General features: G+C 45.1%; 1 protein-coding gene across 2 annotated transcripts in view; it reads right to left on the bottom strand.

Annotated features, from left to right (window-relative positions):
• Window positions 1–15,238, bottom strand: part of LOC147020803 (3'-5' RNA helicase YTHDC2-like) — a 97,142-nt gene that overhangs the window by 32,047 nt on the left and 49,857 nt on the right. For both annotated transcript variants that reach the window (XM_085896430.1, XM_085896431.1), the window contains exons 14-18: window positions 9,284–9,380; window positions 8,960–9,047; window positions 5,065–5,145; window positions 4,514–4,596; window positions 203–308 (exon numbers count right to left, since the gene is read on the bottom strand). In XM_085896430.1, coding sequence (XP_085752556.1) covers window positions 203–308; window positions 4,514–4,596; window positions 5,065–5,145; window positions 8,960–9,047; window positions 9,284–9,380 — 455 coding nt within the window. The remainder of the gene's footprint in view (window positions 1–202; window positions 309–4,513; window positions 4,597–5,064; window positions 5,146–8,959; window positions 9,048–9,283; window positions 9,381–15,238) is intronic.

Here is a 15,238-nt window from a genome sequence, read left to right as displayed (position 1 = left end):
AACAATACAAGCAGAATTTAAGGTTAAACTAAATAAACACTGAATGCGAAGCCAACAGAAAAATAGCTGCAAACCAGGATGTGATCAACATCACGTCATCACTGGTCTCCATGAGGAATTATAAGAACCTAAGTAATGAATCGGTGTTCCTTATTTAGGTTCTTATAATCCTCATGGATGTTGAGGTTCACACGTCTCTCACCTGCAGTGGCTCTCGTAATAGCTCGGGAGTCTGATACTCTTCCATGTTCATGAAGCGTCTGTGACTGAACAAGTGAAAGCAAACGCCAGGCTGGCAGCGCCCTGCCCTGTTCGGATCGACATGCAGGTATGGATGTTTTAAATGGAAGGGGAAAATAATTAAATAAGAATCATGCATTATTAAATTATATGTAGCACTCTCCAACAAATTCCTCATTCCCAGTTTACAATATTAAAAAACCCACCAAGCAAAATCACAATCGAACCACACTCGAATATGTATATTTTGTCGTGTCTCAGCTGATTTGTCGTGATGAAGGAGGTTATCAATGCATAAACAAGGTTAAACTAGCAGGGCACTCTTCGACATCACCAGACATATCTCTGCCAACATTATTACATCGTTATACATACTGTACTTGCACCAAGTTCGATTTAAATCCCTGAACCCAGATTCAAAACATTAAATAATTCTGGCTGCTGAGCCATGCGTCCGATGAGGTTGAAATTTAAAACTTGCATTCCGCATGACAAATCGATCATGACTGTGAAGTTTCACGTCGATTGATGAAGCGGTTCAAGATAATAAAAAAATTTAAAAGATTTTCGTTCAATCCAATAAGGCTGCCAGATCAAGTGACCTATTAATTTTTTGTGAATACCCTGGTATTTGTGAAAAAAATGTATGCGATTTTACAAATAATTGACTAAGTCGGCCATTTTGACATACTTTCGGTCAAGTGATCGGCATAACCTCCACAATTTAACATCCCTTCCCTGGCCTAATGTTATAACCCAAATTTGTTAGCATTCTGACTGGTGGGTGTGGAGACAAAGGTTTTTCAAGGAATTTACCAAGTCCACCATTTTGACCCGCTTAAATTCACATGACCGGAACGAGCTTTGCAATCCGTGTTACAAGTCAGGGGCACAACGTTGCTGCCAAATTTCAGCCGGATCGGCCCAGCGCTTTGGCTGGAGAAGTCAAAATAGGAGACGGACGGATGGATGGTACACGAGGACAAGACCTTATCTGGAATTGCAATTCCAGATGAGCTAAAAATCAAACATATTTCCCAAGGGTAGTACTTGATATATAGTAGAACATATCTGGCCCAATACATTTTTGAAATATCATGCTATACATCGTTTTGGCCCGATCTCTCAATCGTGAAGAATCGCTTCAAAAAATTAAATCACTCTTATATTCATCTGGATCTGTCCACAACTTTTTGAGATATTCTGTACACAAACAAATGGACAGACAAACAAGAAGAAGACATTGTGCAGAGCATGATACTCGCAAAATCCGTAAAACAAATTTGACTTCAAAAATAATTGGTAGTTGAATTCAATGACCAAATATGCAACTCTTCAAATTTCAAATGAATCGGATGAAAACTGACAATTTTAGAACCTTGGCTGATGTTGACCTTTTTGGCCTTTGTGGACCTACAAAATAATTGGTGGTTGAATTCAGTGAGCTGATGTGAAAATCCTCTTCAATTTTCAAGCCAATCGGATGAAAATTGAAGATTTTAGAAACGCCACCTTAGTTGTTGACCTTGGGCCTATGTAGACCTTTTGACCTCAAAAACAACAGGCTTCTTCCTTATGACAAACTCTACCATGTGGTGAAGTTTCATGAAGATCGGTTGAAAATTGTGACCTGTATGTGACAGAAAGAATAAACCAATGTCACCCGCAGGGTGACCCGTATCTTGCCAAAAGGTGACCACGTGTGACTTCTTTAAGGTCACACTGAGGTGAACAGAGCTGCTATCCACCAGGAGCGACTCCTTGAGGAATATCTGCCGACTAGAGATTCCGATGAGAATTGTTCTACAGAGTAACCATGAAAAATATGCGTTTGCCTCATAACGTCACCAAATGACGTCATAATGTTTCAAGCTTGACATATCTAGAAAGCACTCATCGAGGTGTTCAATTTGAGGTACTACGCGATATGGTTCCTTAAACTTGAAAATTTGACCTTGGGGTCAAATATGTTTGACCTGAGGAGCTAACCATGAAGATCAAGGCCAATCGCCACCAAAAATTAATCAGCTGAGCGCCAGACCATGAACTATATTCCCATGAAGTTTGAAGACGATCCGATCAAAATTACTCAAAAAATAAGGGTTTCGTCGACTCCCCTGATTTGCGACAAAGTGACCTTGACCTTTGACCTTGACCTTCAAAATTTTATGCGCTGAAAGGGACCTCTACAGGCCTCTGATATGCGAAGTTACAAAAATTTCCAATGATAACTGTGCTCTGCAGAATTTTTTATACGTGATTACAGACAAACAAAAAAGATAAAAATAAAAAATAAAAAATAAAAAAACATACAAGCTGACTAACATATCTTGCAAAAACTTCGTTTTGGTAAGATAATAACAAAATCGACTAGGTAACCAATATAGTTGCAAGTAACACGCAAACAGACAGAGAGGGGTGAAAACATCACCTCGTTCACCTTCGGTGGCGGAGGTAATCATCAGAATCATTGCAACTTAACAAAGGTGGAGGCCAATGAACTTGGTGTGATTTTGAAGGTGATTGGTGACACCTGAGCTAATTTTGCTGTGATAAGGGGGGCGGGGGGGGGGGTGGACACTTATCTAACTCAGGAATTGTAGTTTTGTATTTTTAATTAATTTTCTGAATTTTTATGTTTTTCATTTGGAAGTTGTTTGTTATGATGTGTAAATACAAGTGGAAAGAGTGTGATTTGATGTAATTTAACTCCACGCTTCAAGGCTACAAAAGGTGAGCATTTTGAAAGGGTGTGTAGACTTTCGATAGGCACTGGATGCACATTAGCAGTATGCATGTTTTTGCTTAACTTATGTAACCTGGGATATTTTGATTTTCAGGAGTGATCGAGGCAGTGGTCTGTTGCCGATACACCGTCCAAACTAGAACGGGCACTCATACAGCGCATACCTTCGCCGCCACTACTTTTTTGTTCTTGGTATGAGTGTGGGGAACTGGTTTCATATGAATGGTCTTATGACACAAACCACATATCTATAATGTCATGACCCCCCCCCCCCCGACTTTCGGGGGCTACGGACTAAACAACAATCAACTCACGTCGTTTTGGCGAGTCTTCACTCGCAAGCTCGGTGAATACAACGTTCCAACAAGAGAAGGTAATCTCGTTTGATGCTGGTTTCATGCAAATTGAATAAGAATTGACTGAGTTATGCCGAAAACCGCATATTTTTCAAGGGCGTGACCACCCCCCCCCCCCCCGACATTTTACCCCAACCGGCAACATGTGTTATGACGTCATTTTATCACAAGATTGGGCATTAAATTCTGAACATTTTGGTGCTGGGTTCATGTAAAGCGGACAAGAATTGACCGCGTTATGACAAAAACCGCATATTTTTCAAGGTCGTGACCCCCCTGACCTTTGACCCCTAACCGGTAACAAGAGTATGGGCGTCATTGTGTCATATTGCATATCACAAGATGAGGCGTTGAATTCTGAACATTTTGGCGTTAGTTGCATGCAAATTGAATAAAAATTGACCGTGTTATCGTAAAAAGACGATTTTGACCTTTTCGTGACCTTGACCTTGACCTTTGACCCGAACGATCCCAAAATCTAATCAAATGCTTCCTGGCTAATAACCAATCATCCCACCAAATTTCATGCAATTCGGTTTAACACTTTTTGAGTTATACGAATCACAAGATTACAAATAAATAAATAAATAAATAAATAAATAAATAAATACACGCCGACCAAAACATAACCTTTCGCAGAATGCGAAGGTAATAGAGATCTGTAAGCGCAAAGACATGTTGCACCTTTACCCGAACCCAAATGAAGACGTGTTGCACACTCAGAAGATCGCCCCTCGGGCGGGCACCGATAAATCATAAAAATAACATGACTCTTCCCCTCCAAGCACCACCCAGCCTCTCCCACAGGGAGCGGGTGCTTCTTGTACTTTATAATCCATCAAATCACAAAACAACCATGACTTCATCGAAGAGAAACAAAATGGTGCATGTTGGCATGTCCCGCGCATGCATTCTAGTTTCTAACGGCTTTCATTGAACCACCATCTTGGAAAGTCCTGCAGTGATTCGCTGAAAGCATTTTCAGGCTCTCATGCTAAAATTTTATGGCTACGAAATTGCTTTTTCATCTGCAAGGTACCAAATCAAATCACTCTCACTTGCCCCGACCCCATTTCATGCCATCTTTTCCTCGATCAATTGATTAGTGGACTAATTACAGTGGACTAAATCGCACTGTTATGGTCCATGGCAACCCATGTGAAAAGCTTACCGACCACGCCTCTGTATGGCGCTTGCTTTCGATATCCAAACGCTCTTGAGCATAGTGACAGAGCTAACGGCATCATACGATTTCTGAAAGGCAAAAAAACAAGGACAATGTACGAGGTGGTTGGGAGGGAGGGAGGGAGGAAAAATTGTGCACTGCAAAGTTTATGAATGCACAAAATATTTCCATTACATACCAGCTGCACTTATAACACAACCTAACAGGAACAAACACAACTGAAAGATGGGTTATACAACAAACCTATGATGTGCTTGAAGTTCACAGATTTGCACCTATGACTGTAAATGCAAATGAGGGTTTCTGAAATCTATTCCTCAATGAAATTCAGAATGTTGGAATACTCGCTGGATGAAAAAGACAGGAAGTGAATGTGCTTGAAATACCAGAAAAACTAAGTGGCCATATGTACGATAGGAAGGCTCAGTGCTGCAGTGTACAAGATGCACAATATTTTGGTCACATGATTAAAAAAAAAAAAGTTTAAGTTCACTGGTTTGAAAAATATGCACGTTCAACTCCCACTTTCACCTCACCTCCTTTACTCTCCCGGAATCAATGACAAATACCACATCATTCACCGTTATACTTGTTTCTGCTATGTTTGTGGAAAGAATCTGAAAAAAAAACACAAACAAACAAATGAAAAATCACTCAGAGTAACAACTTGGCGAAATGGAACGGCACTCCGTGAAGAACATATCTCCCGCCAGGTTGAACAGTTTACATATGCTATGTCACTGATAGGTTGGATCTGCATCCGGACCTCAACCAAAATCGAATCGCCTTGTTATTGTCACCTAACCAACTCATCCACCTAGTTTTATCATAATCCATCCTCAACTTTTTGAAATATCGTCCAATGTAAAATTTTTGGCCCCATCTCTCAGTGGTGAAGAATCACTTGAAAAACTCTCGGATCCGGATCCGAATCAATTAGTCCTAGTCGCACACCGAACATGTCCACCAAGTTTAAATCCAAATCCACAACTTTTTGAGATATCATGCAATATCGTTTTTAGCCCAATCTCTCAATGGTGAAGAATCATTTTAAAAATCAAATAATTCCCATATCTGGATCCAGATCCGGATCTTCACCAAAATGGAATCAGTTCGTCCTTGTCACACACCCAAACCTGTCCACCAAGTTTCGTGTGAACCCATCCATAATCTTTTGAGATATTGGGCTATATATCGTTTTTGGCATTATTTCTCAATGGTGAAGAATCACTTTAAAAATTCTCAGATCCGGATCTGGATTCAGATCTTCACCAAAATTAAGCATTGTTGTCATTAGCCGGTCACCTACACACTAACAAAAAAATTCAGAACGATTGCTTGTAAACTGTGGCCAAAAATCATGTGGCAAACAGACAGACAGACAGACGGTCAATCGCCGACAGGTCACAATTTTAAACCGATGTTCATGAAACTTCACCACATAGTAGAGTTTGTCATCAGCGAGAAGTCTGTTGTTTGAGGTCAAAAGGTCAACAAAGGCCAAATGTCAACAACTGAGGTGAGATTTCTAAAATCCTCAATTTTCATACGATTGACTTGAAATTTGAAGAGGATTTATATTTCAGGTCACTGAATTCAACCAGTCAATTATTTTTGAGGTCAACATCGGCCAAAAGGTCAACATAGGCCGAATTTTCTAAAATTGTCAATTTTCATCTGATTGACTTTAAATTTGAAGAGGAGTTGCATATTTGGTCATTGAATTCAAGCACCAATTATTTTTGAGGTCAAATTTGTTTGATGGATTTTGTAAGTCTCGTGCTCTGCACAACGTGTTCTTGTTTGTTTGTTTGTTTGTTTGTGTGCAGGATATCTCAAAAAGTTATGGATGGATTCGGATGAAACTTGGTGGACAGGTTTGGGTGTGTGACAAGGACGAATTGATTCGATTTTAGTGAAGATCCGAATCTGGATCTGGATACGAGAATTATTTAATTTTTAAAATGATTCTTCACCATTGAGAGATTGTGCCAAAAACGATATTGTTGCATTTCTGTCAAACCGCAACTCCACCGAGGCAATGGCACCCAACTTATAGCGATCCTAAGGCAGTTATCTCATTAGTATTTGTTTAGTTCGCCATTTCAATATGTCTCGTGGGTACATGGGACAAGACGTGCTGCGTAGGACTTTTAGTTAAGTCTTAAACCCGATCTTCTTTTGTTTCTTTCACTTCCTTTACACTTCGCTTTATTTCCTATACAAACCTGCCTTTCTTGCACGTAGATCAGTAACACTACCAGGAGCGTCAGGCACAGCAGCCACCTCATTTGCATACGTGTGCCATTTCCTGTTCAAACATCGCACCATAAACCAACCAACGCCTCAACTCAGACCCTTACCATGCTCACTACGATGCTACAACACTCACCAAAATCACTACAAACGCCTCAAAGCACCCCACAACAACCTACGCCCAACCTCTTCACCACAATCGCTCCCCACCACTTCAACCTTATCACCACAATCGCCTCAACCACTCCCATTGTTTCAGCGCCTTTACCACAAACACCACAGCGCTTCCCTCACCTCACTATAACTGCCACAAATGCCATCAGGCCCCTGGACGCTCACCACAGTCTCTGAGGGTGCCAGAGGAATGAAGGGCATGCGAGCAAGGGTGTTTCAGAGTGCAAATCGAAGCGCAACGTGCACTGGGGTTTCTTTCAAAGACGTGCGGCTCGCTCCAGTGTTTCCCTAAATAGCCACGTTCGAGCGGAGTCCAGCGCAAGGTCAGGACCGGAGAGTGCTCAAGAAAACGCTCGGCCAATGTTAATTGCAGAGCTGTGTCGCGTGGCCAGGCTCAGAGGCAACTGAGGCCATTTTCGGCTCTGGAGTTTGGCGAGGTGAGGTGACTTCTCACGGTGGCATCTACGCAACAATGGGGACGCTCAGGAATGCCCAAAGGATAGTTTGATCCGCTTTTTGGCTCCTCCCTTGCTCAGGCTCTATAAAAGAAAGGAAATCAGGCTCGATCATTCTCTTTTTGTCCAGAGTCTCTTCCTTCGTCCAGCCACTGAGCAAAATCGCAAACCGACTCGAGCAGAACCGAATGGTGCGGAGCAACTGAACGAGGCGAGCGGGGCAGAGCGAGCTGTCACCAAGACGAGCCGGGGTCATCTCTGGGCCATCGGCCCTTGGCTTCGGCGTTCCGCAGCCAATATTCATAACACTTGCAGACTTCTCACACGTCCCCGTTAAGCTTTTCTCTCACACTTCTTTTCTCAATCTGTGCCTCGTTCACTAAAACAGCATTACTGATTTGCACCTTTCACACCCTCCTCTTGCATCATGCTGCACTGCATTTGCACTTCCCACTCACACACCATCAACACCTCCCCCCCCCCCCCAATGAGATTGGGTTGCGTAGGTCCGTCAGCCACGCCAGGTACAAGGTCGCCCAAAACCTCAACTGCTTCTTTTTCTGGGCTAAATCTAATTTCCTCGGGTATGTGTGTGATGGTACCTGTTATGTGTAACACAAGTTAAGATTGTAGAAGTTATTCTTGAGTTAACTCTGCCCTGTGTCTTCTTTTGCAAATATTTGCATTTCTTTTGCCACACCCACAAATTCCTTGCTTTATAAAGCATTATAAATTTATAAAGCTTTATAAAGCATAAAGCTTGCTTTAAATAAACTGTACATTTTTGTGAATAAACCCATTACTGTGCCACAATTTTGCTCAACTTCTTGTAATAAATTGCTTGCTATAAATGTACCCAGCTCGTTTTCATCTTTTTCTTCATTGGCCCAGCATGGTCCGCACATTAGCCGAGCCGGGAAGTTATATCCCAATACCTGTAGTCTGTTTATTAGCCGGTGTGTACTTGGCAGCTCAGCTGCACCTGATACGGTAAGTTTAACACAAGAACGCATGGAGGGCATGATTCCCCAATAAGGAGACTGCGTGTACAACAGTTAAACGGTAGTCAGATGGAGGACACTGGGTCACATGGTTAAATTGTTGGCGTTCGCAGCCGATTAGCGACCCGCAGCGACACGGACTTATTCTTGTGTGACGGCCTCAATTCCCGGTGAATCCAGGAGGAGAACGGGGGATACCCCTACCCTCGTGGTACCCCCGCGACCCCGGGTCCACAACAATATATAGCATGATATTTCAAAAATGTATCGGACCCAATATGTTTCCGTGGATCAGGCATTGCGTAGTGGAGGTATGCGCTCCACCGAACACCCTTCTCGTTAAAAATGTTATAAAATATGCCCGAAAGTTCATTTTTTGGTTTTTGACCTTTTGACCCAGCCCCAGGGGGAAGGGCCAAAAATGACACTGCTCCTGCACATTCATGCCGTGTGGTGATCATAACTACCAAATCAGACCCGATTACAATATCCCCTCCATTTTTTTTTCAAAAAGCGTGAGGATAAATATATAAATATAATCTTACTATCTTCCTTGTGCCTGGATAAACTGGCTTGAGGACCCGTTTCTGATCAGCTGTTTGCAGATTTGAGTGCAGTGTGAACAACTGTAACCTGGTGTATATAAAAAAAGGAAAGATAACAAGAACAAAAGTCACGATATGTTGAACAATGGTGGTGATGGTTACCAAGCTTTGCTTGGATAAGTCAAGTTACAGACATTTTACTAAAATGTAAGTATCACAGCAGTCTCACTTATCCAAACTGAAAACGAGAGGATCAACCTATTGTTGAAACTTGCTTTCTGCTTGGTTGTACATTATGAATGTGTGACACCACCCCACAAGTACCTCTGCTTCTGTTCACAGAATCGTTGATCATCATAAAGCAGGCGATCATGAAGCAACACAATCTCACTGTACCCAGGCAAGAATACAAGAACGGCACCTGTACACCGAGGTAAACATGGCAAGAATCTCACGACTACCACATACAAAATCATGACTGAGATTCAAGAAAGTCCAACAGGATGATAAATGGGATAACTTTGTACTTTCTCAAGTTCGTAACTCAACTATGCTGTCCATATATATTAGTCTATGCTGGTGTTCCACCTAAAGGTGATGACTATGACCCCAAACAATGCAGCCATAGTAATCTATAATGGAGCAAGTGTATGTGATTATAAGTGTGTGTATGTATGTATGTTATATAACGGCAGATCCGGGGGGGGGTGGAGGGGGTGGGGCTTGGTTCAACGGGTGCCGTGAACTCCTCCTCCCCTCCGCCCTTACAATATGTCACATGATCATCGTATGAGATATCACTTGACAATGGGCAATCGCACATCGTTTGCTTTCACTCAGCAATTAATCCAAGCTGTGATACTTTTATCCGCTGGTTCTGTGTTAATCCCTGCGACTCAGTGTTTAGTTATGGCTCCGTAGAGAAAGGTAACATTTTCGGGATCGTGTCCTACAGCAAAGCGCAGTACACAATCCTAAACTATTTCACCCGGTAATTCAACGTTTCAGTGGCTCAATCGTCCATTATTATAATTAATTATCTGATGGTCCGCAATGGCGAGTTGAGGTTTCGTGCTCGGGGTAATTTCGCCCCATTTTGTGCTTGTCCGTTCGATATTTTCACTGATTTGTATTGGACACATCTTGTGCATTTACATTGTTGTTGTCCGTCCACCAGTACACAGATCCGTCGCAAAGATTCCAAAATCTTCAGCTTTTCTTTAGAATCAGTTAGTGACAGGCCTGAGGCCTTTTCGTAAACTAGCTCGATATTCCCAAATTTTCCTGGTGGAGAATGTAAATCTATGGTCGGACACTGCAAGCACTGGAACGATCAACTGGTTTTTTCTCAACAATTACATTGACTTGAATAAGGTATATTTCACAACATGAGAACATCTTAACCTTCAATGAACCCCACCCCCCCTTAAAAAAATTCTGGATCCGCCCTTGATGTATGTATGTGTGTATGTATGTATGTCCGCTCCTCACCCATTGGTTGGACAGCTGACCTGCCGTCACTCACAATTGTAACCTGAAATACTGAACCTAAAGTACCCAGAGGACTAGAAAGTCCCTAAAATACCCTTAAGACTGAAAAGACCCCAAGGATCCAAAAGACCTGAAACACCCAAAAGACCCCGAGGACCTTGAAGACCTAAAATACCCAAAGGACCCAGAGGACCCAAAGGGACTATCTGGGACCCACAGGAATTCCGCATCATGTAAAATGTGACCTCAGGTGCCCATCCCCCCCCCCCACCGCCCAAACACACACACACACCAAGTCCTCAATCCCCCTCCCAACTCTGTCCTCTCTCTGCCCCCCACTATCACCACATCCAAACTCTGTGCTCCCATCCCCCTTTCTTCAAATCTTCAAACCCCTTCTCAAGCCAAATCCTCAACTCCCCTCCCCAAAGCGTCAAACCCCTCAATCCCAACTTCGTCCCCTCTCCCCCAACTCAGCTCTGTCATCCCCTACCCCATTCTTCTTCAAGTCCTCAACTGCCCCAAACCCCAAGTACTCAACCCCACTCCCAACATCTCAATCTCCCTCTTCCAACACCATGCACCCCCCACCCCTAACTCTCTGTCCTCCAATCCCCTTTTCTTCCCGTTCTTAATGTTACACAAAGATACACAGTGAACTTTGGGGTATGAGAAGGTCATTCAGTCTATCATGCCTGCCTGCGTTGTTCCAGTCCCCATTTGGTAAGAACAATGTTAAAAGTAAATAAAGACAGAATGTTAAATTCACAATCGCTTCACCCTTTCCTCCCTTATCCTTACCATAACTCATGGACCGGTGTTTGTGTGTTTGTTATTTTCTGGGCCGATTACATCCAGACTTGTTACATAGGGCGGAGGAGCTCCTTGTGAGCCAACGGCCATCCATATCTAGTGCCCAACTGTGTCTGCGGACGTCCTCCTGCAGTTGGGTTACTTCTTATTAGGAGGTTGGTGGCAGGATTTGCACTCCAGCCACCGTAAAACGCTTCATTCCGCAAAACGCAAAAACGCAAAAAAATCTGAAAACCCACTCCGTGGGAGTACCTCCTGTGCAGCTTCCCTTCGCAGGGCAGCTCACCGGATGATGGGATTGGGGCAAAGCCTTCGGGACCCCCAATCTTTGATAGGAGGGAAACCACGGGGTAACATCCCTGGGTCAGATTGCGGGAGAGTGTGTCGGAGTGGTGCTGAGGTGTCGTCCACCAGACGGCGGTCTCCTTGGGTTAACCTGAGGCGGTCCCTTCGGGTGGGTGCCTGGAATGTCCTATCCCTAAGAGAGGATGATCACCTGTCTCTGTTATCATCTGAGCTCAAGCGTTTGGACATCGGGATTGCAGCTCTCTCTGAGGTTCGGAGACCGGATTGCGGCGAGATAATGGTGGGTGGTTACACCTACTATTGGTCTGGTCGCTCTGATGGTTACCATACCCAAGGAGTTGCTGTAGCTGTGTCCAATCAGCTGACCCCAATGATAATTGAGGTAACACCGGTCAACGAGCGTATTATGAGATTAAGGATTCGTCACTCCTTAGGTGTCATTTCCCTGGTCTCTATTTATGCTCCGACTGAGGCGAGTGATCTTACCGTGAAGGATGCATTCTACGCCACACTCGAGTCTGTGGTTGATCAGTGCCCCAGACGAGATACACTTCTAGTCTTGGGGGATTTCAATGCATCGACTGGAACTGATAGGGATGGTTATGAGGTGTGTGTTGGTCCCCATGGGTCAGGAACTATGAACCAGAATAGCACTAAGTTCCTTGACTTTGCAAGAAGTCATGGACTTAGGGTGGCTGGTTCATGGTTTCAGCGCCCGCAAGCTCATCGCTGGACTTGGTATTCCAACGCTGGCGGTGTGGCAAAGAAGATTGACCATGTCCTCATTGACGGTCGTTGGAGGATGATCCAGAACTGCAGGGTCTACCGGAGTGCTCAGTTCCTCAATACTGACCACAGGCTTGTTGTAGCAACTCTAAAGCTGCACCTTAAATCCTGGAGAATGGTACCATCCCAGCCTAGGCTGGATGTTGCCAAGCTCAGGGATGAGAGAGTAGCTGAGGAGTTTGCGAACAGGCTGAGTGGACACTTGGGGGTCTGGGTGCTTTGGGGGTCCTGAAGAGTTGTGGAGCACCTTCAAGACCACCGTCCTTGATGTTGCCGGTGGATGCCTTGGAGTTCACCGCAGGGCAAAGAAGAATTTTGTCTCTCAAGGGACACTGGATACCATTGACCAGAGTCGCAGGGCCAGGCTGAATGGCAGAGCTGAGCTGTTCAGGGAGCTGAGGCGTAAAACTGTACGTGCACTGAGGGTGGACAAGGAGGCCTATGTGCGAGGAATCTGTGAGGGGTAGAGCATCACCTGTGGACAGGTGATTCTCGTCCCGCTTACAGGGGAATTCGCGCATTACGTTCATCCAAGCCCATCCCTCGGAGCACTGCAGTTCGAGCAGAGAGTGGTAGGCTCTTGACAGAGGAGTCTGAAGTGAAGGCCCGCTGGGCCGGTTACTTTGAGCGGTTGTACCAGGCTGATCCCCCAGCTGTCGAGTTGGACGTCAAGGGTGTTACAATCCCTGTTGCTGACCCTCGAATCAACTGTGGTCCACCATCGCTTGTGGAAACACGGGTTGCGGTGAACCAGTTGAAACGGGGCAAAGCTCCAGGGATCTGTGGCATCCATGCTGAACTTCTCAAGGCTGGTGGAAATGCTGCACTCGCGTCGTTGCATGCAGTTTTGTGCTCTGCCTGGAACACAGGCATCATCCCAACTGACTGGAAGAGGGGCCTTGTTGTCCCTCTCTGGAAAGGGAAGGGTGATCGCCAAGACTGCAACAACTACCGAGGGGTGACGCTGCTCTCAGTGCCGGGCAAGGTCTTTGCTCGGATAATTCTTGATAGGGTTCGCCACCATCTGCTTGAGCACCAGCGTCCAGAGCAGTCAGGCTTTACACCAAAGAGGTCAACGATTGACCGTATCCTTGCTCTTCGTGTCCTCACTGAACGCAGACGAGAGTTTCGGCAGGGGCTGCTTGCAGCCTATGTTGATCTCTGTAAAGCGTTCGATTCAGTGAATCGGGATGTCCTCTGGAGGATTCTTGGTCTTCGTGGGGTGCCACCGAAACTGATCGATCTGATGTCTGAACTCTACTCTGGTACTGAGAGTGCTGTGAAGTGTGGTGGTACCGCCTCTGACTTATTTCCAGTTGTTACTGGAGTTCGTCAGGGATGTGTACTTGCCCCCACACTTTTCAACACTTGTATGGACTGGATTTTTGGGAGGATGTCGGAGAGATCAAGTTGCGGTGCATCGTTTGGCAATGTCAAGATCTCGGACCTTGATTTTGCAGATGATGCAGTCATCTTTGCGGAGACTTTAGACATCCTCTTGGGGGCCCTCGAGGTGCTGAATGAGGAGTCGGAGCCGTTGGGATTACGGATTTCTTGGGTCAAAACAAAGATCCAGGCTTTCGGTGACATCTTGGATGCTGCTGTCCTGTCTGTGTCTGTTTGTGGTGAGGATGTTGAGGTCGTGGATAGATTCACTTACCTTGGCAGTGATATTCATGTCTCCGCAGGTTGTGAGCCGGAGGTCAATAGACGTCTGGGTCGGGCCTGGGGAGTCATGGATTCACTGGATCATGGGGTGTGGCGCTGCCGGTACCTGTGCGGGAGGACGAAAGTCCGAGTCTTCAGGTCCTTGGTACTTCCAGTCTTGCTCTATGGGTGCGAGACTTGGACTTTGACCAAGGATCTGAGACGGAGACTTAATTCCTTTGGTACCAGGTCTCTTCGGAGAATCCTTGGCTATCGCTGGTCGGATTTTGTGTCCAACGAGCGGTTGCTGAGAGAGACTCGGATGAGATTTGTTACCTGCATAGTCCGTGAGCGTCAGCTGCGGCTGTATGGACATGTGGCTCGTTTTCCTGACGCTGATCCTGCTCACCAGATTCTCTCAGCGAGGGAGTCTCATGAGTGGAGGAGGCCAGTGGGCCGACCACGTGCCTCATGGTTGCAGCAGGTTGACCATCATCTCAAGGAGATGGGGATGGGCCTGGCATCTGCCTGGGGGATGGCCAGACGGAGGCCCCTGGAGTACCGGCGGAAAGTGGACGCAGCGACGCGCTGTTCTGGCACATGCTCCCATACCTGACCTTGTTACATAGGATCAGAATGACCATAATTAATGAATAGGGGTGTATTTATCTTTGCTGGTGTCTTGGGAGGGGAGAAATTATATCCAACAAATTATCGATGTAAATGTGTATCGTGTAGCACTGCCTCCAGATGAGGGTCTCCAGATTACAAGTATCCACCATTTACAGTACAGTAATCCTGTCCCCATGTTTTCCAGTGCAGTGAGGTGTTTTGAATTATAAGCAGTAGATATAGCCTGGTGTTGGCTCAGTGGTTAGGGTGGCGGCTTAGGATCCGAGGGTCCTGAGTTCAAGCCCTGTCGGCCGCTGAATTAATACACCAGGGGGTTGACTCAGCCTGTTATCCATCCGAGGTCGGTGAAATGAGTACCAGTTCCAGTGTGTGTACTGGTAGAGAGGCACTGCATCAGTGACACAGTCACACTTCAAGAAATGATAGCTACCCTGGCAGCTAAGCTGCCATACGACCACCAGCAGTAGATAAGTAACCTGGGTTTTTTTTGTGTGAAAACAGAGCTGTCAGTTGCCCATACGCTGCCCAAATAAAGGTATGCGTTAGAAGAACATGCTGTGTGCTTGGAACAAGATCGCCCATCACGTGGGCACTCTGCAAGTG

This window comes from Eptatretus burgeri, chromosome 9, assembly GCF_056783735.1.
Source record: "Eptatretus burgeri isolate ZD-2024b chromosome 9, Ebu_testis_v1, whole genome shotgun sequence".
NCBI lineage: Eukaryota > Metazoa > Chordata > Myxini > Myxiniformes > Myxinidae > Eptatretus > Eptatretus burgeri.
Note: the sequence above shows the minus strand (reverse complement) of the source record. Positions and strands in the feature narration are given on the sequence as shown.